The following is a 25,066-nucleotide window of genomic DNA, read 5'->3' as shown; positions in this document are numbered from 1 at the left end:
TAAAGTAACTGTTGATAAAAATGAGGAGCTTGGAATAGTTAATAGGAACTGATTGTGATTTAACATAGAACTTAAACATTGTGTTTAATGTTCTAGATGGTATAATGGCAGAATAAAGCTTATCAAAGTGCTTAAAAAAACCGAGATTGCGCGAACAGCTCGGCAGCACGTCGGAGGCCTCCGAGAGCACAAACTAAATAGCTCTGGGCAGCAATGTAGAGCGGGCAGCATATCAGTGAATCTGAAGGTAGCACAGGACCATCTCGTATCAACATGTAGTTTCCTGCTCTAGTAAGTAGGATTTTTGAAATTCAGATTCATACACGTTGAATGTTTTACATGAAGAGCACACGTAGGGTACCTGGGAACTTGTGTCCCTCTAGAATGCATCCTGTAATGAAATGCTTCTATGGCAAATGGGATTTCACTGCAGAGAGTATCGCTGTATGGCAAAAAAGGGGAAGGCTGAGTTCAGGCTGAGATGACTTTACAAACAGCGCTGCAAATTGCTATTCCTAGCAGTTCATAAGAGATCATAAAAGCAAACAGATAAGAGCTACCGAGGTCCTAGAGAAATGAATGTACAGTGTGTGGTTATGGGATAGATTTAGTAGGGAAGCAGACAACATTGTAGGTTTAATACAACAATAAACATAAAAGGTAAAAGATGCAGATTTGGGATAGGAAACTTTATAAGAACAATAAAAGGTAGCAATGTATCATAAAACCCGCTTGTGAGACTAGGAGAGAGACCCTCGGTTCCCGGGGAAGGAAGTAGCAGAGGCTGGGTGAAAGCACCAGTGTTGTTATATTCCTGATGGAGCGATGTCACGTTTCTTGCGTGTTCGCCTGCCTTACCTTTGCCAGTGTCTCTGGCCTGACTCGGGCTTCTGCGTCTACTGAACAGGAGGCCAGCGCAGTAGCGTTACATCTGTGGGGACGGGGTATGTAAACTGTAATCGTTGACTAGCTATGCTGACATTTAAGAAGGCTCAAGCAGTAAGTGGAATTTATTTTACTCGAACCAGCTGCTATGTAATCGGGAAGAGTTTATGCAAATGCTCTGTATCTGGTATGAGCAAGGTGTGCTGCCGCTCCCTTTTCTTTCCCGCTTGGGCAGACTACAAACGGTCTAAACGCATCTCTGTTTTAATGCACGAACCTTGCATGTTGGTTGAAACCTTCAGGCAAGAAAGAAGTCCCAAATGAGCAAAAAACAATTGCTTTGAGAGCTTGGTGTTTGATGTATGAGGCCACCAAGACCATTCCCCAGGCGCGCGATCAAGCAAATGCAACTGATCCCCTTTGCAGTCCCATTAAGGAGATACTTCACCTGGAGCAGCCGCAGCTTGGGATACTCACGGTGTCTCTGCTCAGCTGAGCACCACTCCTTTCTGCACGAGGGAAGACTAACACTCACCAGAACAGTAGCAAGCTAATTAGGTCATTAAACGAATGTCTTGGCCCGTGTTAAAACCAGCCCTTGAGGACGCGGTGTTACACTGTGTTCCCACTGGCTACGTATCTAAATACAAACTGGTGTCAGCTGCCATACAGGCAAAAATGTAATAGCCTCCTTTCACAGAGGTCATCTTAAATCCACTTTGGTCACAGTCACACTCCACATCTGTTTTAGTGAGATGCAGCTTCTTAAGGTGGCATTTGGACTTCATAAGCACGCAAACAGCCGAGCTATAAATTGCTACTGCTGGAGTTATTTTGAATAAGTGTATACTGTTTCATATTTATAATGGTGAGGCTTCATAATATTCGCAGTGAATATATAACACAGATCAGTTCAACAAGCATGAAATTGTATGTTGTCAACTTGTCACATAAATAGAGCCATATTCTAGCTTACGATAATGTTGAACTAAATATTTTTTTCTCTAGAACTGCAGAGAGGGCCACAAAAAAGTGGGACAGTGGCTCTGTCTTGTGTTAGAAAAACACTCCCGGAGTCATTGCTTGTGGGAAGTAAATATTTCTGATAAGGTTCTTCTGTTTTATTCTTGCCCGTTTGCCTAACAACAGCAACAGAAAGTTTGGCTTTCTTAGACAAATGCTAATTGGCTAAACTGTTAAATTTATTTCCCTTAATGGTTTTATTTCTAGTGTAACCTATTTTCTTTTTTTTTTTTATTGTTGCTATTTTTGCACTGTGCATCATTGCTAATTGCTACTAAACGCTCCATCTTAACCCTGGCTTTTTTTCCCTGCTGCCCCATCCCACTTAACATTAACTCAGGCCCATGCCATTACAGAAGGATAAAATCATAGCAAGGCTTAATTTAGGAATTTATTTTTTTTTTTTTAGTGCCACTAACCTATTGTGCATGTGTAGGTCAGCAGGAGGAAATTGCACGGAGCAAATTTGTTGCAGGGAGAAAGTTTTGGTACTGAATCATGTCGAACTATTTTTTTTTCTCCCGTGAGCAGAAAATAATACAAGGAGGAGTGTGCGGGTGTATGTGCTTCTGTGAAAACTTGACCACTTGCAGCTCTTGTTACCCTACAGTGGTTAACACTCAGGTGCACCAGAAATGTGCAACCTTTGTGGAGGAGTGCCCCCTGCCAGGTTTCTGGGCCTTTTTTTCTTCAGGGTCTGTTTTTTATTTCGACAGCCCTGTGCAGGTGCGTACGGGATCCTAACGCCTACGTTTGGCAGTGACAGACTGCCGCATCGGCACGCACGGGCATCTGCCTGTGCGCACGCACCCTCAGCCGTGCCCATTGGTTTCAGGTCTGGGTGGAAATCGGCCCCTTTGCAACGCGTCGTTGGTGGCTTTGGCTGAATTTTCCATTCTGACACAGTGGAGCAACAGCCTTGCTTCATCATGATTGAGGAATTAATTAGAACCTGGTGGTGGTGGTGAATCTGAAGGGCCATGATTGGAGTTTGCTTTTTACCACATGCAGTAACCACTGGGTTTTCTTTATGGAAGCACAAGCCCAAAACCTACTGAGATTTTGGTGTTGCCATAAAGGCTGAGCTGTGTGCTGCACTGGAATAATACTTCCATTTCCTCACACACATCTGTGCTTTTGTGCTTTTCTGTGCTTTACACAATGGGGTGCTGGTTTGTAATGGCTGAGACGATAACCAGAAGAACAGAGTATTTTCGGTGAGGAGCCACGGTGGCAGCCTTGGGCTACTGTTGTTGGTTTGTTGATTTATGATGGTTTTGAGCTGCCTGAACTGCTCACAGCCATCTAACTCTTCACATGAAGTTCAGGAGCATCAGCCCTGCCAAGCACGTTACTGGACTAGAGGTGTCAAATGGGCAGAGACCTTCCTACACCTCATCTGCTCCTGGAGGGCTCAGCGATACTAAGTCTTCATAGGGATTTGGAGGGGCAGTCCATCAAGTAGTCGAAGGGGCTGCAAATCTCTCCTATAGGAGATATGCTTGCCTGAAAACAGAGAAATAGAGTGGAAAACTTGTTTCTCACCCAAGAGATTACTTGCAATGAGGTGGTGATAAGGGTTGTCTGGAGGATTGGTTTGGTCAGAGGAATGTTCTACTTCCCTATAAGCTCCTTGAAGAAACAATGAGAACTTTCTCCTGGAATGGTAGTTTCTCCTGGAGGGAACCCAGAATTGTTTCTGAAAGTAATCCTAAACCTTTGTGAAAAAAACCCAATCATTGTTCTCTCAAGTTGCTGTTGAAGCAGTGACGATGATTCAGGAACTGCACTGGGAAGCACAGGTAGTAAACGTTATGGAAGTGAGGATTCTCACTGAGATTTTGACTTTGGTGAGAACACTGTGGGATTGCACGTTTCCACAGAGTAGGCAGTGACCCTAGGGGAAAAGCAGTTATGATAGGAGTTTTAAGTACTGTAGTATTCCAGATTTTTATTTTTTTTAGATATGTGTTAGTTGACCAGCTGCCTCTGGTTACAATGGGCTCCACTCTGCCTGGCTCCGTGGGGTGAGAGTAAGTGAAGAGGGCCTTGGGGCTGTTGTCTCCACTTCAGGAGGGCTTGTTGGTGCGGTGTGGGCAGCCAGGTAGGGCAGGTGTCAGTGTGACTGGTAAGGGATAAAGAACAAACTTGGAGTACGGGAGGGCTTTGAGGAATAAGAGAATGGTTGAAGTGGGAAGGGGCCTCAGGAGGTCATTTGGTCCAACCCCACCTGCTCAGGTAGGGATGCCTAGAGCAAGAACTTGAGGAATTATTTCTGTGTTCCTCTGCTGCTGCTTCTCCCCCCTTAAAATGACGCCTCGTTAGAACTGGTAATGGATACCTGATCTCATTTGGAAAATCTTACACCATGGTCTTAAGCACCTAGGAATCATACATAGCAAGAAGCCCATCGTGGCCAAAACCTTGTTCTCCGAGGAAGGTGGGTGGCAGTCAGGAGTGTTCTCAGTCTGGCCTTGGTTTTCATGTCAGATTTTCATTTAAGGAGCCCTACCTCTTGGGCTAGTCTTAGCTTCCACAGTTCGTTAGCTTGTCCATTTTCGCAGGCTTGTTGTTGGACTGGTGAAATCTTAAAGCTGTCAGGTAAAAAAAGGATGCATATGCAATTTTTTTTAATAAACAAAACCCTAAGTGCATGCTTATTGACATCTAATTGGATGTGCCCTGTAAGGCATTTGACCCTCCAGGCACGCACAAAAGGAGCAATTAGGCTTGCTCCTAAAACATTGCGCGGTCCTTCACACTACAGGGACATTCATCCATTTCCAGTGAAGTGGTGTCCAGCTGCTTCTGCTTGTATGTGATGGGAGTGTTGCCATCTCTTGTCATTTTCTTTGCTGTTGATCCCACTCTCGTATGGGACGGGTCAGGTCAGATGCCTCTCTGGAGACCAAGTCTCCCGTTTGCAGCAGGAAATCTCTCGGGTGGAGAGGATAACGTTACAAAACAGAGGCTAACGTTACAAAACAGCTCTGCTGCCTCTGGCACAGTCTAGAGCATCACAGACCAATAACTCCTATCATGTCACTCTTGCAGCACCTTATTATCTATGTTTTTCTGTAAATCCAATCCGAGACTGTCATTACCAGTTTCAGGTAGGTGAACACCATCTGGGTGAAATAACCATGTGCCAGTGATGGGCTGGAGGGGGCTCTTGTTAGTTAATCATCCCTACCTTCCCTTTGATGAGTTAATTTGTCTGTTGAGCCATGGAGGAGCCCCCAAGAGCTCCCAGGAGCCCCCTGTTAAAATTCTGCCGGCAAATGGGAAGATAGGGATGATTTCACTCTTTTTGCTGGAGCCTGTGCTGTCTATGATATTGCTAAATCATCCATGAGGCATAACTTTCTACGCAATCTTTTTGTTACAGTTCTGGAGGCACATTACTTCTGTGTGCATTTACTTTTTAAACATTGCCACTGGATACCTAACCCTCCTGAAAATCTCATCCCATGAATTACGGTTAATGGCAGTACTTCCATGTAGCCTTTTAGTAGCTGGCATACCAGGTTCCTTGGCTGTGATGCTGGGCAATACTCTTTTTACTTACTTACTTACTTATTTCAGTTACTAAACACAGTTTTTATTTACTTGTGTCATCATAATGCCTAAAAACCCTGTAGTAGGGGGATAGTCTCTTTGTATGTACTAGTGACCCCTCCCTGTTTTATGGAGGACACTTTGAAGTCCTTGGAAGGAACAAAGGTAGTGAAAGGAGAAAAGAGCTGGTTCTAGGGCTTCTGAGTGAAGATGAACTCAGGTTATTCTTCCTTTAGAGACCTGGGAGCACTGCTGGCAGTCCAGCTTGAAACATGTAGGGAGGGTGCCTTCTCAAGCCTCTTACTCCAGGTTGCACCACGCACGTAGCAGGCACCTCAAACTGGACCCTTCCACCTGATCTCCCATTATTCCCTCCTGTACCATCATTCCAGCTTGCCCTCCATCACTATAACCTTAGCTATTTGCCACAGCTTCCGTCAGGTTGCTTTTTCCCCAGCCAGAATTCATAGGGATGAACAAAAAATCCACTCATGTCACTTGTCCTTCCCTACCCCTGCTTCTGGGAGTGCAATGACAGATACCGGTTTTATTGTGTGCCAATGTTACCACTCTGTTTACAGCAGATTTAAGAGTTTACATTAGGCCACAGTGTTATCTTCCAGTTTTCCTAATTCTATCTGCTGGCAATCCCAGCTATGCAGTTGGGGTGGCTGCCCCTGTCCTAAAGGAATTTGTGTCAATTTCTGCGGGGACAAATCCTCCCTGCACTAAACCGCTTTGCAGTATTTGCTCAAACTGAAATTTTGACAAAGACGTTCTGTCCACATCCACCAAAAGAGATTGCCTTTTTTTCAGATGCTCTTGGAGGTAGATGTGTTGGAAGCTGCCTGTACCTGGCTGATAACTGAGGCTGAGTATCTATGTAGCATGATCCATGACCTTTTCTAATTTGTCTTTGAATGACAAATGTGTCTTCACTGAGTCAGCAAAAGATGAGATCCTACAGTAAAACTCATTGCCCTTCTATCCCTTTGAACAGAGCGGCTAGGTTTTCCCAATTCCTCCCCAAAAGCAGTCTTTAAAAGAGCTCTTATAATGATATCCCTCAAATGCATTGTCCAGAACTGCATTGTAGTATCTAGTCATTTCTGATCATGACATGTCATGTCATGTTATTTCTTTAGAGTCCCTCCTTAACCATACTGTAATATTCCCAACTGAAAAAAAAAAAAAGTATTTAGATCTTTATGAAAATCAAAGTTGCCAGGTTTTGGAGACAGTCCACATTAATCCTTATCACTGTTGCTCCTGGAGAGTCAAACCTAAGAGTTGAGTGTGGCTGGCCTCCAAAAAAAAAAGCAGATTTCATTGCAAACTTCTGCAGTTCACACAGGAACCATGCACAGTTAGCCGAGGTTCTCTTGAGAGGCTTTAAACTGAGAAGTCAGTCACATTTTGCATGGCTTCAGTTTTCATTGCAAATGCTTTGTTCGGTTCTAAAATGATAGCATTTTTAACTTTGAAACTGCTAACTGGTAAGCCATCCCTTTCTCCTGGGAGAGGCCTTAGCAAAATGACTGTGTGTGAGGAAGATGGCAGGACAACAGTGCGGCGCAATGACATGCTTGTCTTCAGTAGCAAAGGAGTCAAAATGCTCAGAGACTTGGGATGAAAACCTATCAAATATCGCTGGCCGCTATTTAAATGTTTGAATCCATCTGAGCTGTTTCTGTGCAAAGAAAATGTGTCTCCCGGTGCCAAACTTGTACACTCCAAAATTCCTGGAGATGTCTTCCTCCTGCTTCTTGAATACTTGTGGTTTTGGGTATGTGCAGGTGTCTTTTCTGGTCCTGAATGCTAATGAAGGATCAGGGCCACTTCACCTGATGTTCTGCCTCTCTGGAATCCAATAATTGTTTTGCATCGGGGTGTAATTGTGCCTATAGGTAGTAGACAAAGCCACTAATTCAGACTCTGTAACTCCTGAGTATCTTCCCAAATTGCATTCTATGATTTGGTTAGATTATATCTTATCTCTAACCTTCTTGCTTCAATAAGCACAGAATATCTAGCCCATCTTCTCCCACCTTATACACAAGGAAAATCATCAGGATTTAATCTGTTGTTGGCGTTAATGGCACGATTCCTCATCCTAATTCCAATTCACTCTGCCTGATACCCCACAAATGCCTTTGAGAAAGTATTTTGTCCCTGTTCCTGTGCCAAAGACACTTTCTTCCTCCATCACTGCTGCCTGACTTCCTATGGACTTTGTTAACGACCTTTGCAGATTGTTGTGGATGGCACAGTCTGACATCCGGAAGTCTGTCACATCTCAGACTGCCACTTCAGCTCAGAAGGTCCCTAACAGCAGATCCTTGATCTTGCCTATTACTATAACCGGGAAGTGTAGTCTCTTCACTAGCAAAGAAAAGAATGGGGAAATGCAAAAGGGAGGGTAGCAACACAACAGCTTTTTTTCTCTCTCTTTTTCCATCTGGAAGGTGGTCGGACGTCGCAGACACCCCATACGCTGCCCTCCCATGGGCTCTGCTCCTTGGGGCCCACGTGCAATAAAGCTGCCATCACGGCAGGCTGATGGGGATGAACAGGGGTTGCTTTTGTGAATATTTTTGTTTTTAAGAACCATCCAAATTCTCAAGTTTGATATTGTCCCGTTGGGCTTGTAGTAACTTGGGAATATTTGAGATGATGCTCTGCTGAGCCCTCAGATCACTTTCTCCTGCTTAGCCTTGGGGCAAACCTCTCTGTACAGGTGGTGACTTACCCAACTGCCTTTGGATATTTTCCAGTTTTTATCTTCCCAAAGTTACACAAAGAGAGGGCCACACTGAAACAGCATGTTTTGTGGACCCTTTGTTTTTCCAAGATGCTTCCTGAGCTGCTGTTGTGTTATAGCCTCTTCCTCCTGTGTTTTGGGAGGTTGGCCCAGCTTTTTCTGTTAAGCTAGATGTTCTCCATGCTCACTTTTGACCTCAGTCATGATTGTGTTCCTTCCCACTGGTCCAGACTTGTCTCTTGCTGTAGCATGGGGATGTTCTCCCTAACATCTGCGATGTCATACAGGAGTACATACTCCTACATATAGGATACACCAGCCTTGTTCTGTTGTGGCCATTCACTACTGCCTCTGTATTAACTTTCTCTGGAAAACTCCGTTCTGGAATACCAGTAATAAGTGAGAAAATATGATGGAGATGTTTTCTGTACAAAAAATGGTAAAACCACCAAGTTCCATGAATGAGAAAAATGAGCATCTCCTTAGTTATGTGGCTGTGACCCCAGCACTTTTGACAAGCATTTTTCAGTCCTGTCAACTGGAAGCTCAGCTGTAAGTGCTCTGGGACAGGGACTGTGCACTGTTGGCACCCGTGAAACGTCTCCTGCTGGTGTTGCTGGTTGGAGCTCTACCCTCCACCATGCCCATGGGCACTCTCTGGCCTGGAGGAGTTGATCAATCTCTGTGCATCAAATCCCCTGATACAAAGCAAGGATTATAATCCTCCTTTCTTGGCCTTGTCTGTTCAAACTGCGTGTACTTTCTGTCGGTACTTTCCCTTACGGTGGGATTGGAGATCATTCAGTGCAACAGGGCAATTGTCTCTGTAGTGCTAGAGTAACACTTGAATGGGAGAAATTTAGATTGCAGGAGGTGGGTAGTGATGTTAATCATCATAATGAAGATGGACCATTATTTTTGACTGTGGAAAGAAAGGCTGAGAAATAGATGGCTAGAATCACCGAGTGGGTATTTTCAAAGACAGGGCTTGCTCAGCAGCCGGGTGACAACAGTCATGTTGTTTATTTGACAGAGAGGCTGTGAACTTAACTCCTGACTCAAAAAGAAAACTTGCTTCCCAAATGAAGACATATGGAGGGTTTTAATGGCAGTTGCAAGACATGTGGCTAGGTTATGCCACTACGTGTGAGCTTATAAAGGTACTGGGTTTATTTATGGTGAGGGAATCTGTGAATTCCACCACTGTTTAAAGATTGAAAAGGTTTCTTGCCCTGAAAAGAGTCAAAGAGAAATTGTGTCTGAGAGGACAGGCTCTGCCTGCTCCGTGGTATTGGATGTGATGCCTGCCCAATAAGGGAAGGAACTTCTGTTCAGCGGCATGGTTGGGTTTTAGCTTGACCTTTCCCAGCATTCCTCTCCAGAAGTTGGCCTTGCTCAAGGGAAGGGTTTTAAATTCTCTTAACAGTGTAGTACCTGGGACTTCGTGTGGAAGGCAATGGGCAGGAATCAGTGTGCAGAGGGACTTGCTGCTTGAATCCAGGAAAGTTCCCGATCCCTGCTCATTGAGCGAGTACCCACGACAGTGTTATCTGCACATGTGCGGAGAGTTGAGGCACCAGAGGGATGTCACACCGCGTGACTGATTTCTGTGGCAGTGTCCTTCAGACTGGCTGTAGCATGAGTGAAATGTATGTAAGGACTGACAACATTTGTGCTTTGCTTTGGAGTTTCTGTGGTTTGATATCTTGTCATGGTTTTCAGTGAGAAGCAGATAAACAGGTATCCTGCTTAAGACCACTTAAAGAGAACTGCTTGTAGCCTTAAAAAGACCTCTCATTTTATGTTTTAAAGATAAGGTGGCTCCTTTAAAGAATGTAGGATCTTGCAGTTTTACCCCAGCGAAAACACTGATAGCTCCACCGTTCACCTCCACCGTGTCAGATCGTGGAGCCTTGCCCACATGCACGAGTCCTCCTGCGGTACTAAACACCATTTAGTTTTCTTCTGAAGTCCTGGGCAGTGAGCTAAAAATGTCTCGCTCAGATACAGGTTTTGGAATTTCGGAATTAAATGTAATAAAGCAGATTTTTATTTTTATTCTCTTTTGATGAGACACGCAATGAGAGAGTGAGGATGCCGCATTAGAGTATTTTTTGATTTGCTATTTGCTGTGTGTTGAACATTTATATTTCAAAGAAGCGTTTGTACCTATACCGAGTGTTTGGCAAATCCAACAGCTCATTAGATGTTAACAATAGCAACACTGCTAAATACAAAGGATTCATAGTCAAAGTACCCCTCGGGCTACATCTCTGAGAGAAAAAAGTGGCAAATAGAATCAGAAACTAATTAAATAGTCAGCTAAAGCGAGCATAACTTTAAAAAGCTCTAAAACTACCAAAAATGGAAACATATTACAGTTATCTGCATTCACAGAGCAGAACAAGTTTGGTAGTATTTAAGATAATTCTCTAGTGCCTGCTATTTTTAGTCCAAGGGTAAGCTTCTGTAAGAGCCTTTCAGCGTTGCATCCCTTTAACCTGGCCTAACAAGCTAAGCCAGTAAGCTGTCTGATTTCCGTCTTACAGGAGGCAGAGAGATAGCTAAAACAAACCATTTGTGGGGAAAACGCTCAGCCTATCTTGTCTTAAGAGCTTTCTTCGTATAGATTTTTTTTCTGTTTTTAAACGTCCCAATATTAAGCGTTGCTTGTCAGAGACCAAAATGTCAGGCTTTGCTGCTTCGAAATTGTAGAAGCGCAGGAATGAGAGGGGGATTTTATAGACTCAGCCTAATGGAAATAAACATTTCTGCATTGCCAGCAGTGAAACCCAATCAGGGCCGTTTAGGCTATTGCTATCGATGCGTCTGAGGAAAAAGGAATGTATTTAGTCTTTCTGGGGGAAGGAAGGGCAGACATGAAGGGCCTGGTTTGCTTCTCACTTACACTTAATCTGTCCTGGTTTAACTCCATTGACTGGACCCGGTGACGCTTGGTTTGTGCTGCTCTAACGCAAGGGAAGTCAAGCTGGGGTCGGCGCTACGCACCCTGTGCCGCCGGCACTGGGGTTTGGGGCACCCTTTGCTGTGGGAATGGGGGGCAAGGCCCTGTGCGGCTGTAGAGCTCTGTGGTGCGTGTTGCACGCTGGGGGCTTGGTGCTTCCCGTGCATAAAGCTTTGCAATACTATTCTCTTACAGAAAGGCCTTTTTTACTGGAAATACTATATGGTTCCCCCCACAATGTATAGAATGAAGTGCAACTGGTTTTACTTTCTTCTCTCTCCCTTCCCCTTTCTCTCTCCTCCCCCCTTTCTCTCTGGTGGTGTGTGTGTAATGCTTACGTAGGTTTACAAAACAGGATCTTATTGCTGCCTAAACAGGAGTGGTCCCACCCGCTCCTCTCATCCAGCTGAGCAAGGATGCAATAGGTAGAAACAGAGGACGTGCTGCCTGGGTCAGTGGTAATAACTCCAGCCTTCTGCCCCCAGAAGTGTCACTGATCCTAGGACACTACTGGATCAGGAGTGCGGCTCTTCCATCTTGGGCTGTTCCCAGTCCACAGCTCCCCTTCCCCTCCCCCTCATTATGGGTGCCAATAGAGCAGGGCAAAATATCCGCATACAAAGGCAGCCCACCAGAGCCAGGCAAATATAGGCTGTGTTGAAGCCAGTGATTGCAGGGTCCCACCTCAGGTTTAGTATTCAAATGGCTGCAATTTACTTATTATTCCTGGGGTTAGGCCCATCCCAGGGGGTTTTGGCTGTGCATCTTGCAGCTACATAGGCTCAAATTATAACTCATGTTAACTTCAGTGGGGATAACTTTTTAATTGAAGATGCACTTGACATGACTAAATACGTCAGTGCATTTCCAGTAGGGAATGCGAGCACAGCTTTTACCGCATTGTAGGCAAGGTGAACCCATGCCACTGCTAAGCTCAGCTTCTTAGTCTTTGCAATGCTAAGTGCTCAGCTGCAAAACTTACTTGATCAGGAGGAAAAACTAGCCCTTACTGGCCTCTGGCTGGAGTGCCGTTGGTCTTGGAATGGGTTGGTACGGATACAGAAGGCAGGAGCTGCTGCTCTCACCTTCAGCATCACCATACCCAACAAGCAGAAGACCAGATCCCCAGCTAGTGTAAATCTGCATAGCTCCATTAAAACCTGTGGAGAGGCCCTAATTTACAGCGGCTGAACATCTGGACCCAAGTTCTTTTTCTTTTGGTTACTAGCAGAATTAAATAGAAGTACCCCAAATTATTTATTATAGGTGCTGTGGCAGCATCTCAAAGCTCAGTTGTAAATCAGAACACTGTTGTGAAAGGGGTTGTGGGAACACATAACAAAAAGACAGTCCCTGCCTGAAGGAACTTATGGCCTAATTAATAATGATACTTAGTGCATTGATAAGTGCAGCTGGACTTGACTGCCCGTTACGGGCCATTTTTAAAGAGTGAGAAAGGGACTGGTTAACATCAGTGCCTCGCAAAGAAAAATACAATCTTTTACATCATACAGATGGAGTGCTGACGATTGGGAACATGCACTTTTAAAAGACTAGCAGAGAATGAGCAATATATTTAGATTTCACTAAGAAATAAATAGAAAAGAGGCAACTGCAGCGGGAACTGTAGCATCCACCACAGTGTGCATGTGCTACAGAACTCTGCTAGGCTGAGGGTAAATTAACAAGGTAGCCTTAGTGTAAACTAGCAAATTAGTTTTAAAGTTTAGTGTCAACCCCATTTTATCGACACTATCTGTGAAGTCTAGTGAATTCCAGGAAACTTAGGAACAAGCCAACAGTGGACATGCTCTGGGGGAGGCTTTGCAACAGATAGCTCTTCTGTTATCTTTTATATTTTTTAATGTTTTCTGTTTAAAATCATCTCTAGCTTACGATTCTATTTGCATACAAAAAATTGCATTGAAAGAACATGAAAGTCTTAGCACCTAGTGACAAATCAAGGAAATATGTAATTAAAGATATTATGAGACACCTAAACGAATCCAAATGCTTAACCAGTGGAAAATTCAGACACATCTCATCCTGAAGGGTCTCCTTGGTGGTTGTAGTGGTTTACCAGGAGGCACTGGTCATTCGCTGCTTTTTGAGGCAAGGACTTATTTGCCTGCTGGGACAAGCTTACATTTTGTTTTCATCAGACTGTAAAAGCGACCTGAAAAGCTTGGCAAAATGCACCTGTGTGCTGTGTTAAGCCTTATACCTGTTAGCACCTTCCTTTCTGTGGCACCTCCACATTCTCACTTGGTGCTTTGCTGTAAAGGGGACTTTCATTGCTTTCAGCCTAGGACGCTCACAGTACAGGTACCTGGGGTGTTCTCTCAGCTGAGCATCTCCTCAGATATGGGAATGCCACTGAGTTTTTTTAAAACCCTTTTTAGCCTGGTAAGTGTAGAGCACACGTATCTGAAGATACTCTTTTTTTCTTTTTTTTTCCTCTTGGTGATTTCCTCCGTGGTGGTTTTTTTGTTTGTTTGGGGTTTTTTGGTGTTTTTTTTTTTTTAGGGCTAATATCTACTATCTTTGTTTATTTTATCTAGCTAAACCACCTCTCTAAATGGTGTGTGTGTCACTCAGCCCATCTGCTGGTACATACCAGGCGGATGTTGGAGCCATTGCTGTGACACTTAAACACAGGAGTCTAGCTGCATAGGTAAAACAGAAAGAGTAACGAGGCTTTGAGCAACCTGGCCTAGCAGAAGGTGTCCCTTCCCATGGCAGGGGGGTTGGAACTAGATGGTCTTTAAGGTCCCTTCCAACCCAAACCATTCTGTGATTCCAAGTGCATCTTTAGCCTTGTAAACAAGTCTGTGTGTTGTGTCTGAATAAACTCTTTCAGCCAGACCAGATGGCAGCCTTCCAGTTAGATCACAATAAAAATTGATATGAAGCCCAGATGTATTAATGATGTACCGATCCATTCATGCTGCAGGTCTAAGGAAAACTGGCGTTTTTCTTCCTGAGAGACATGACTTGTGATTGTCGTACCTGTTCAGCGGCGTGGTGGTAGGTTTGATGGAGCCGAACATGCTGAAAAATTAAAACATCATAAAAAGCATTTAATGAAGTTGATACTTTACAAATGCTAATTTCCTGGTCAAATTAAATTCCAATTTTCTAACAGTAAAAGCACCAGATAGAAGTGTCTTCTTTTTGCTGTTTAAAAAGGAATTTTGGAATGTGTGTTCTGTTCTCACAAAAACCAGTCTCCACATAATTGAACAAAATTAAAAAATATATGTAAACTCTTCTCTGCTATATTGTATATAATTTTACCCTGAAATTTACATTTGTGTAGAGTCATAAATCTCTAGAAAGAAGTAGGGATTATGATAGACATCCTGACACATCCAATATAATTAAAACTAAAGCAAATGCAACACTGAAATACAGAATGAACAAAAGCGACAAGATTATGCTTCATAGTTTGAAAAGGAAGGGTCTATACTACCACCTAAGTGCATTTTTTAGCGATGTCTGTCATTACCCAGAGGAAAAAGAAGTTTTTACGTCAATTACATGTGTGAAATAAGCACTGCAAAATACACGTAGCTCTTTCTTTCCCGGAACATGTCATGCTGCCTAACTAAGGTATATAAACGCTGAAAGATTTTGTTGGTGCATGGAGAGATTAGTGGGGGCATGTACCATAAATCAAGTAAATAAATAAATCTGAGCTAGCAGTGTTTGAATATTTGGACTGAAATACTGCTGACACCGTCACTGAAAGCTCTGCAACGGGGAGAGTCCCAAATCTCTTCCCAGGGAGCCTTCCTTCCTCTGCCTCCCTCTTTTTGCAGTGCTCCTTCCCCGTTAGAGCTTGTCTGGTTTGGGACCCTCGGTCAGGAGCTGTTGGCTCTCCCCTCCTGCATATTTCAGGTGTGTAATAGTAACTAAAAATCTCTGTCTGGGCGGTTGCTCAGGACCTTATCACGTGCATGAAGGGTTGCCTGTAAAAAGGGAAGGGAGGATGGGTGGGAGGCACGGGGCGCTGCTCCCGGCGGGTGCTGGGCGGAGGGCTCGCAGGGCAGATTGCGTACCCTCTCGCACCCTGGGCAGCCAGCTACTCCTGCAGGTCGGGCTGCCCATCCTGCGTGCCCCCTCCCCATCAGCAGCTCACCCGTGCTTCCCCACCAGCGCTGCACCAAGCAAACCTCACCCCTCCGCCTTGCTTCTCTGGCTGTCTAGCACAGCAAAGAAAAACTCCCAGTCTTTCTTTTTTATTGTGGCTCTTCATTAGACTCTTCTTCCCCTTTGCACTTCTACCCTTTCCCTGCTCTCCCCTGCCGGAGACGGAGGTAGGGTTTTGTGCCTTGATGCAGAGCTCTGCCCAAACACAGCCCACCCCAGGCTGGGTAGGGCATGCCGGGTCTTCTCCTGCTGCAAGTCCCCACTGTGAAGAAGAGGTGGTCTTCCCTGGCAGTGGGCAAGACAGCAGGGTAGTATGTCCACGGCATCTCTCAGCGGTACAGCCGTGTGGTTCCTGGTAAGAGGTTTGGTGATGCTTTCACGGTGTCAAGTCCTGTACATGTCATGAAGCCCCTCTGGTGAGCTAACCCAGTCCAAAACACAGGTAATGCATTTATTTAGTAATCAGCAAACTAGCCTATGTAGTCAGTAAATGTTGAGGCCCAAACTGCTGATAAGATGATTTGCTTTCAGGTGTTTTCTCAATATTGTGCTCAGCATCAAGTATAAATTGAATAGAGTGACCTTTTGATACTGAGTCAAATTGACTGCATTTCCAAAGATTCTGTGGTTTCAATTACCATAAATTTTTGATATTGGGTCTACCACCAGCGCACCGATTCCAGCACAGCAATATCTTATCATTGGTCCCCTTAACACAGTCAACGGCACGAGAGCTTGCTCTCAGATGATTTTTTTGTTTTTTCTTTTCTCTAGATTCAAAGATTACTATCATAGAGGGGAAGATGCAGTTTACACAAATGAAATTGGAATAGCTTGCAAAACGTGAATGAATTTTGGTCTGAAGATGTAAAACAGGTTACAGGTTGCTAGCTGGATCCTCAGTTTGCGAGATGAATAAGTCAATTAGTAGCTCTTCAGTTTATTAGAAACTTAATTGCCAGGCTGTAATGGAAACTTCTGAACTGCAACAACTCGTTAGAAGCAATAAAAAAAGTGACTTTGTGGTAGAAGAATATTTAGTAGGCTCTTTTAAACTGACATGTTTAGCTTAGAGCAGAAAGGTTAGATTTTTCACCTGAAAAGATGGTCGATCTCACAGGAGCTATAGCAGCATTGCTTCGGGTGATCAAGGGCATGATCTTAAGAAAGAACCTGTTTGCAAATGGCCTGTGCCGTGGTTTTGCGTTGCGATGCTTTGATCCCACATACTTGACAGAAGTTTTACGATGTCAGGCGAGCGTGTCTCTCTTTCAGAGAGAAAGTAACTGGCGTTCCGTTACCAGGATTGATCATGAGAACTTTCTGAGTTGAGAAATATACACCGTGTTGAGTATATGAGTAATAATAAATACTGTTACTTTTATGTTGTTATGCTCTGGAGAAGGAGTGGGGAGGGGGGAAATGGATGCTGCAGGTGCTCCCGTCTCCTTCAGCCTGCAGACTTGCAAGCTCCTTGCGGTGCCGCAGTGTCCCTGGGAGCAATGCCGGTGGTTCGTTCCACTCCAGGGACCCTAGCTCTGGGCGCTAAGCTTTGCAGTACCTGCGTTGTGTATAATTACACTGCTTATTTAACATCATTCTGGGGGAGAGTGGCATGGCAGAGCATATTGCTTCAGGTCTGTACATTAGAAGTCCAGCTGGAGTGACTCTCTTACCTAAATACAGGGACGTGGTCAGTCCTACAGATGAGATACGTACATGGTCTGTATGTTAGGCAATGGGACTGCCAAAATCAGAAGGCAAGCTCTGGATTCAAGTGGTCTTTGCCTACAGGTGCATGTGAGGAGTATGAGTATAGCTGTCTCCTTCAAGAAGAAAAGATCTCTTGTTTTCTTCCCATACCCTAAAGGCATTTGCACAGGGGTGGTGATAATTAATCCCCACATTTCTACTACATATAAAGAAACCTGGCTGTAATTTTCTCCTAGTGGGACTCCATTTTGTTTTTAAAGATAATTGATAGCTCTGGACTTAAGCATTTCAATTATGGGAATGTCTCTTGGGGACCAGACTAACAGACCTTGGAAAAACGTTCTAATGCAAATGCATCATGTGGATTTTTACTCTAAGACAGCACAGGATGCCTAAGGATTTGCAAAGCAGTCGAACAGTAAGATAAAAGCTGAAATACTTCTCAAAATACTTAATGTCATGGGACTGGCTGTGAGCAGGTGTAGTGGAACAAGTGGTTCTCCTCTTGGACCACTGATTCCTCTTTGGCCCTGGGAGAAAATACTGCCAGGTGCGGCCAGCTCTAAGGCAAGGAAAAGGAGGCACTTGTCTTAGACAGCACATTGAGAAGGCACCAAGATCACTGTGCCAGCACAGTCTGTGCTGGTGCTGTGGCAGGTTGGCTCCTTCTGCTCCAGAAGAAGGAAAACTTGGGCTGTAATTCTTCCCTTTCATTGTCCCTGGCCTCAGCTCTCATTTTTCCCTGGCAGGAGCAGGAAGACCAGTCTGCATCCTAATCCCGTCCCTCCTACCTTCCCTCTGCTTCTGCCCAGCCTGTGGCTCCTTCTCCTCAGGCAGCAAAACTTGGTTTGTGGGGCCAGGGCTGAGATGCCATCTGCACCTACTCCTCCGTGTTTGTTGACAGAAGGTGCTCAGGGCTGGGGTGGTGGTGGTGAGCTTTTTGATGCCTCTGCATCCCCAAGTGCAAAAAGGGGCTAAACTGTAGCCCTTACTTTCCTAGCGGTGTGCATCTTAAGGATGTTCTTATACCAAAATGTGTCATTAAGAAATTAAATCCTGTTGGAAGTCCCAGGTGTGCTCACAAGTCATTTGTGTACTTTCGAAAGCAGTGCCATAATGTATTAGTATTTTTAGATCACTCGGATATTTTCAGCTGGAGGAAAATCTTTTATTTTCTTTGTTAATTGTGCTATGAATAGATCTTAGGCTACTGAGAAGTGAGTAGAAATGTTGATCCCTCGTGAGTTCAGGTGTACACCTGGCTGCTCTGAATTGCTTACTGAGCTGGGCTGCTGGAGCGGTGACAGCTTCCACCAGCTGCGGATCTGTCCCAAAGTTTCCTGGGCTTTTAAGAAGACATGGCAAGCTGCCACTGCTCCCAGCTCCTTGGGGCTGGGGATAGATACCACAGTTTAGACCCTGATTTTCCAGCATGTATCAAGAAGGGCCCCTGTACTGTTCAAATTATCAGTAAAGAAACTTTAGAGCATCATCATCATTCATTAGCTGTTTTCACTCCTTGAGGTACAGTAATAGACATAAAATGCTAACCACGAGGTGAAGCCGACTCCATCAGTCGGCAGAATAAGCAAAAGAGAAAAGAACTATCAAGGGTAGAGGATTTAAATACCTTTGTGTGGGTAAATTATCAACTCATTTCTTCTAGCTTTTCACTGGCCAAAGAGAGAATATCTCTGGAGACATTTTACTGAAGGCAGAAACCCAATTAGAATAAGATTGTTACACAACTAATAAAGTGTTTTCAGACAGAGAATTATTTCTAGTGCTGTAGAAATGTTAAAGCATTAGAGCAAAACATGTAAAAACAGAGAAAAGCACAGTTAGAAACTTTTCATGGCCTTTGGGCTCCTAGATCACTCATTTCTGAGGAACGGTTGGTGTTCCGGCAGTCTGCACCACTAGCCAGCTTTCCCCATTGCATTCACCCATGAAAAGGGACACCAGTGCCAAATCTTACTCTTCAGAACTAATGCCATCCTGGATATGCCAGCAACTTTTGCTGTCAGAAACGTGGAATCAACGTGTGTTTGGTGACATACTCTGGTTCCTTGCCTCCTTCAGCTAGATGAAGATTTACAGAGATGAAAACCCCTCTGGCCCCGATGCCTTTATGTTAAACTAGCAACCAAGGGTGTTAAGAAGTTTGTGTCATGTGGCTGGGAAGTGATGTGTAACTGCATCTGCAGTGAAAAGACCCATTAGTTAGCAAGATGCATTACTTATGGTTTCATGAGTTTTTAATAATAATTGCGTGTATTTGCCATGCAGCTCTACGTCCGAGGTTATCCTCCACCCCTTTTCTTACACTCTTGTTCATTTAGCCGCTCTAAATACTTAGGATCTCCTCCTTTAGAGAGAAGCAAAGCCTTTCACTGTGACCCTGGTTGGAAGCTAAGGACACGGCAGGGCAAGTTCCTGAGCGCACACAGCGCTTCCTCTGTCCTCGGCGGAGATCGGAGGTGCTCAGCTCCTCCTGATTCACTGAGCCTGCGTGATGCGCAGGTTGGATGCCAGTCTGAAACACAGACTTCTCCGGTGATGGTGCTGAAACCGAGAAAGAGCCTGCATTTGGCCATGGCATTGCTTCTCCCCAGTGCTGTCAACACCAAGACTCAGGTTGCGATAGCAAAGCAGAAAGCTGCTGCTTCAGTGATTATTGCTCAGACGTTGAGGTACCCGGCCATCTCTCCCTCCGCATCTCCCCTCAGCACCACTTCTGCTGTATCTAATAATTGTGCTTGTTTATAAACAGTAATTTAGGACAATTAGAAGCAGTAGCATAGTTAAATCTTTGAAAGGTTATCTCACAATGTCATTTTCTTGACTAATGTGTTCCTGGTGCCATGTCGTTTGTGAATAGACATGTGTTAGCCAGCTAGTGTGCTTCATCTGTGGTGACTTTGATTTATTTGCTCTGTAAATTGGGACTGAAGCAATAATGGAAAGTGACATTAATTGTTTAACAGAGTCCTCTTTGTCACATCCTGTGCTTTCTCTGGGGTGTTTGAATGTTGAAACTTGTACAAAACTAATTGAAATTGCTGTGATGAGGACCAGTGTCCACTCAACTTTCTATTCTTGAATGTCAGCGCACTTGAATGTCTGTTAAAGCACGAGAGCTGAGCAGCTAACAGCAAATATCAGGGTTTCTTCTGGCAGGCTGTTATTAAAGAAGGCATTCCCCATTAGAAATAGTAACACTTCCAGCTTTGTTGTCAGCTTTATAAGCTGGATGGCTCGGTAAGGGGGGGCGGTGGTGCGCCCCACCAGCTGGACTTGCTGGGGAAGTCCCTGGTGTGGGGCTGGGAGCAGGCAGCCAGACCCCCCCGGGGGGCTGAGGGCTGGCTCTCGCCACCATTCATCCCACCGCCTGCAAGGGGTTTGAAACGCCGCTGGGAAAAACGGCAGCGCTTCGTTACATCGCAGAGTGCTTTTTCACCTACTAACACCTTCTTGTGCTTTTCTAGAAGTGACACCGTAATTTTCCTCTTTGCCTCTCAGAAAGTGTCCGTGAAAACCTGCATTTGGAGTGTGGCTTTATTTGCAAGGTGGCTTCCCTCTGCCTATTTCCATCCTCTGCACACGGAATTACCATGGCACGTTCATGTGTCTGCTTGGTATGGTGGAAGTCACCAGATACCAGGACGTACACTCGTTCTCAGTGGCCAGGACCTTTTTGGCCTTTTAAGTAAAGCACTAGCTTTGCCTGAGCGTTCATTTGTTTCTTGGGGATGGTGCTGGAAGCACCAGGACAGTATGTGCTCTGCCATAGCTTTCTAGCTCGGAGACAGAGCTTTTCTGAAGAAGCCACGAGGTGTGATTTGGCAGAGAAGCCTGGCAGGAGCAACTACCTGTGTGGTTTGCGAGCATCTCTGTTTGGAGTCTGGTAGGTACAGCATTACTGAAAAAAAGTCATGCTAAGGGGACACCCAGATTTACTTGATTTTTTTGTCTTTTCTGAGGTGTTACTGGCAGTGGTTTTTTATTGACTTTTTCAACTTCATGTTTGTTTGTTTGTTTTTAACCGGATAGCTTTTGTTTGTCTTACTGGTATATTCCTTGCTAGTTCACTTTTAAACTATGAGGTTTGAACTCAGCTGAAATCTCTTCACAGTGTGAACCTGGAGCTTGATGAACCACTCTGAAGCTGGTGGGAAAACTCCCAATTTGATATCCCTGGAATCAGTGAAAAGCTTTTCATTTATTTTAATAGCACTAAGAATCAGCCTAGGAATCCCAGATAATTGATCTGTCAAGATCAATTTCCAGTCTTTCTGAAAAATAAATATAATTATTTTTACACAATTCCATTCTTCAGAACTCTCTGTACTCAAAAAAACTGTACATTAATATACAGTAGAGACTATATTTCATTAAAAAGTCAGAAGGCATTTAAATTTACTCAGTTTGACACAAAGAAGTCTTGTTGCTGAAATAAGATATCTAATATAAATTAACATTATAGCCACATCTGATTAGGAATTAATCTACTTTTTATAATTGCAGTCTGAATAAGATAAACGCATACAATACTCGCGTTGAGCACTCAAAAGACGTAACTCGAAAGGATGACTTCAAAGGCAACCTGCCTAATACATTTCTTTAAAAGAAGCCCAAAGAGGTGCCATCTACACTGAGTCCTGATGGCTACTCTTGAGCCAAAATGCTCAGGAGTTAGAAGGTTTGTGCTGGGTTTTGGAGCCAGGATTTTCAGAATCATGGAAGGGAAAACCATTCTTTCCCACCAGGCCACGTATGTGAACAAGGTTTTCCAAATTTCACTGGCGATTCATTTTGGTCTTCTGATTAGCTGTCTTATTCTCTGATTCTTGTAATTTTGTCAGGTCAATTAGCTGATGTTCAGCATTGAAAAGAGAAAGAAAGAGACAGCCTGGGCTGACACCATCATTAGGTGTCAGCAGCTTAGGCACATCCTGTAATACAATCCCTGGGTGATTACTTCTCATTGTTAACATTGACTAAAAAAAAAGAGTTGTGGAATAAAAGTAAACTAGAGCAACACAGTGCAACCACAAAGAGATTGCTCTTGAACGCAGAGATGGATAATTTTATTGTGCTTAATTACATCTTCCAAGATGCTGTTGCAGGTTACTGTTTCTAGGGTTGGTTTAACTGCGTGTATGTACATGAAAACTGCTTTTTCTTATACAGGGACATTGTTTTGTTCCTTTTCTCACCTGGTTCCACTTTTTTGTTTTCTCCCCTCCCGCAGAAGATAGATGAAGAGAGTGAGGCAAACTTGCTAGCCGTTCTCACTGAAACACTGGACAGCATCCCTGTGGATGAGGATGGATTACCTTCATTTGATGCACTGACAGATGGAGATGTGACCAACGAAAATGCCTCTAGCCCTTCCCCGATGCCCGACGGCACCCCTCCAGCTCAGGAGGCAGAAGAGCCGTCTCTAGTAAGAACCCTTCCTACTGTTTAACAGGAATTGGATGTGCCTCTGGCTACCCGCTGCATGGGTATGATGTAGTCACAGTAAGGTCTGGACTTTTCATTTAGGCTGGAGAGGAAAATCAAGTAAAGAACTGAAAATTAAGCAGGGAAAAATCCCACCAAATAGCCATAGGATGACTAATAAGGCAATCTATTAAAGAGTGTGTTGAAGAGATTGTTTTTGAGATGCTTGTGCTAATGGCTGACACTTTTGCTTATCCTTCTGTTCAAATAAGTCAGGGTAATGATTTTTAATTCATATTTCGTTTCTCGGGGCTCTTTTTGTGTGTATGTTTAGACATCACTTTTGGTAATCTGTGAAGAAAGGCCCATTGAGTCTGGGGGGATGTAGGGCTAATTTTGTGCCTTTAACATTGATTTGACCAGTAAGCACCAGCGTAGTGCTAATCAGGGCAAAACTGAACCTGGGATGAGGATGTGGGTGAAACCTTACACGCATTTTGCTTAGTAAAACCAGTTTGAGTTGTGATTCTATTTCTGCTGAAAGCCCCTTATCACCAGCTTCTGCGGAAGCAGAGCCAGGTTCCTGCACCTTGACACTGTATCCATTAGTCTGTTGAAGTTAAGGTCTCTCTTTAGATCAGAGGCCTCTTCAGTCAAACAGATTGCCGAGAATTTCATTTTGCCATGGATTCAGAAATCCAAGGCCCTTCTTTCTGTTTTATTGTACTTTGCTTGCTGAAATTGATATTGTTAGCTTTAAGTAACTATGCAGAAATGTAGATAAGTCATTTTAATCCATAAAGATGCATAACTTGACTCTTTTCCTTCCATCTCCCTTTCCCTGATGTGTTTGTAGCTTAAGAAGCTCTTGCTGGCTCCAGCCAACACTCAGCTAAATTACAATGAATGCAGTGGTCTCAGCACACAAAACCATGCAAACACTAATCACAGGATCAGAACAAGCCCTGTGGTTGTTAAGGTACAAACTTAATCTTTGTAATAAGGGGGAAAAAAAAAAAAGAAAGAAAGAAAGAAGTGTAACAAGATCTTTTGTGCTTTCGGCAACCAAGCAAGCAGTAGATCTATATGTATTGTATTAATCTGCCTACTGTATTGCAACTGCTTAAAAGTGAACAGATTACAGACGGGGTTCCAGTAAATCACCTGAACTCCTTTATGCTCTGAATATTTCATCTATGCTTATTCTCTTGGCAGAGTTCAGTTGTAGTCCCACTGTCTGTTACTCCTACCTACTTTATCAATAAAGCCAGTAGTAGGGGGTATGATAAAATTTGCTGATGGGCTGGTGTTGTTTATGAGGGACTCCAGGATGCAGGACTGCCATTTTACCAGCTGTCTGAGCTAAGAAAAATGACGCTGGATTCTTGGCAAAAGATGTATATCAGCCATTAATTGGATAGAATGGGGGCTCTGACATAATTCTGTTAGCAGGCGGTATTAAACAATGTTTGTCTTGCCGTTCACTGTAACTGAAAACGGAGCGTTTAGGGGTACTTAAGAGAGTTGTGAATACTGGGCTCAAGCAATCAGCAGCAAATTAAGGTTTAAACCAGCTTATTTTTTTGTTCACAGTAAAGGCGCTGTAGGGTCTTGTTAGTTACATGTTGCTGAGTAGGAACATTGAAATGTAGGAGAAATGAAATAAAAAGCTGCATAAATGTCATTTAGGAATTTTAAATGTAATTTTCTTTCCTTGTTCTGCAAACAATTATTCACAGCTCATAGATCTAGTACACTTAGACTGAACACTTCATTGAAAATCTCATCTCTTCAGAAAACCTATATCCATTCTGATAAGGTTCAGCTCACTAATTTTAGCTTTTTTTTACTTTATTTTATTTGATTATGCCCTGTTTTTAAGACTGAGAATTCATGGAGCAATAAAGCGAAGAGCATTTGTCAACAGCAAAAGCCTCAAAGACGCCCCTGCTCTGAACTTCTCAAATATCTGACTACGAACGATGACCCTCCTCAGACCAAACCAGCAGAGAACAGGAACAGCAGCAAAGAGAAATGCACCTCCAAAAGGAAGCCCCATCTGCAGTCTCAGACAAATCATCTGCAAGGTGGGTGTGGGACCGCAGAACACGGCGTTGGTACCAGCAGTAACGCCAAGAAGCTGAAGTACCGCGGTTGTGAATACCCTCGATACCTCTTCTGTTCCTTAGATTAGCGTTGTAAAACTAGCATCTCCTCTGTGTAGGGAGAATTTTAAGAGAGTATAATGAAGTTAGAATTAGTTAGCTAGATTAAGCTTTTAAACCGTTTTAATCCTGCCTCTGTTGCCCCCAGCCTCAGAAAAAAGAACCTCGGGAAAGACCAGTTCAACAAATACCACGTTAATACGTCGGGCTAGCTGGAGATACTTATTCATAGAGTACTGTACCACTAAGAAATCATTATACCCCTAAACAAGCTGGGCAGGCCATTTCATTAGTGAGCTTCTTTCCTTTTCGCTAGCGTAAAACTGAAGGCATTGTTAACCTGCCACATAGTCCTTAAGAGACAATAAATAGTGCTCTCACTGCTAAAAGCAATAA

The 25,066-nt window shown here is 43.8% G+C and overlaps 1 protein-coding gene across 1 annotated transcript in view; it reads left to right on the top strand.

The window, feature by feature from the left end:
* PPARGC1A (peroxisome proliferator-activated receptor gamma, coactivator 1 alpha) overlaps positions 1–25,066 on the top strand; it is a gene marked incomplete at its 5' end in the record, with an annotated part of 58,832 nt that overhangs the window by 5,783 nt on the left and 27,983 nt on the right. Inside the window, 3 exons of the mRNA XM_010153412.1 lie at positions 22,312–22,506; positions 23,362–23,484; positions 24,388–24,592. Coding sequence (XP_010151714.1) covers positions 22,312–22,506; positions 23,362–23,484; positions 24,388–24,592 — 523 coding nt within the window. The remainder of the gene's footprint in view (positions 1–22,311; positions 22,507–23,361; positions 23,485–24,387; positions 24,593–25,066) is intronic.

Source organism: Eurypyga helias, unplaced genomic scaffold (assembly GCF_000690775.1).
Source record: "Eurypyga helias isolate BGI_N326 unplaced genomic scaffold, ASM69077v1 scaffold2336, whole genome shotgun sequence".
In the NCBI taxonomy this organism is placed as follows: domain Eukaryota; kingdom Metazoa; phylum Chordata; class Aves; order Eurypygiformes; family Eurypygidae; genus Eurypyga; species Eurypyga helias.
This window is presented reverse-complemented; position numbering and strand designations above follow the sequence as displayed.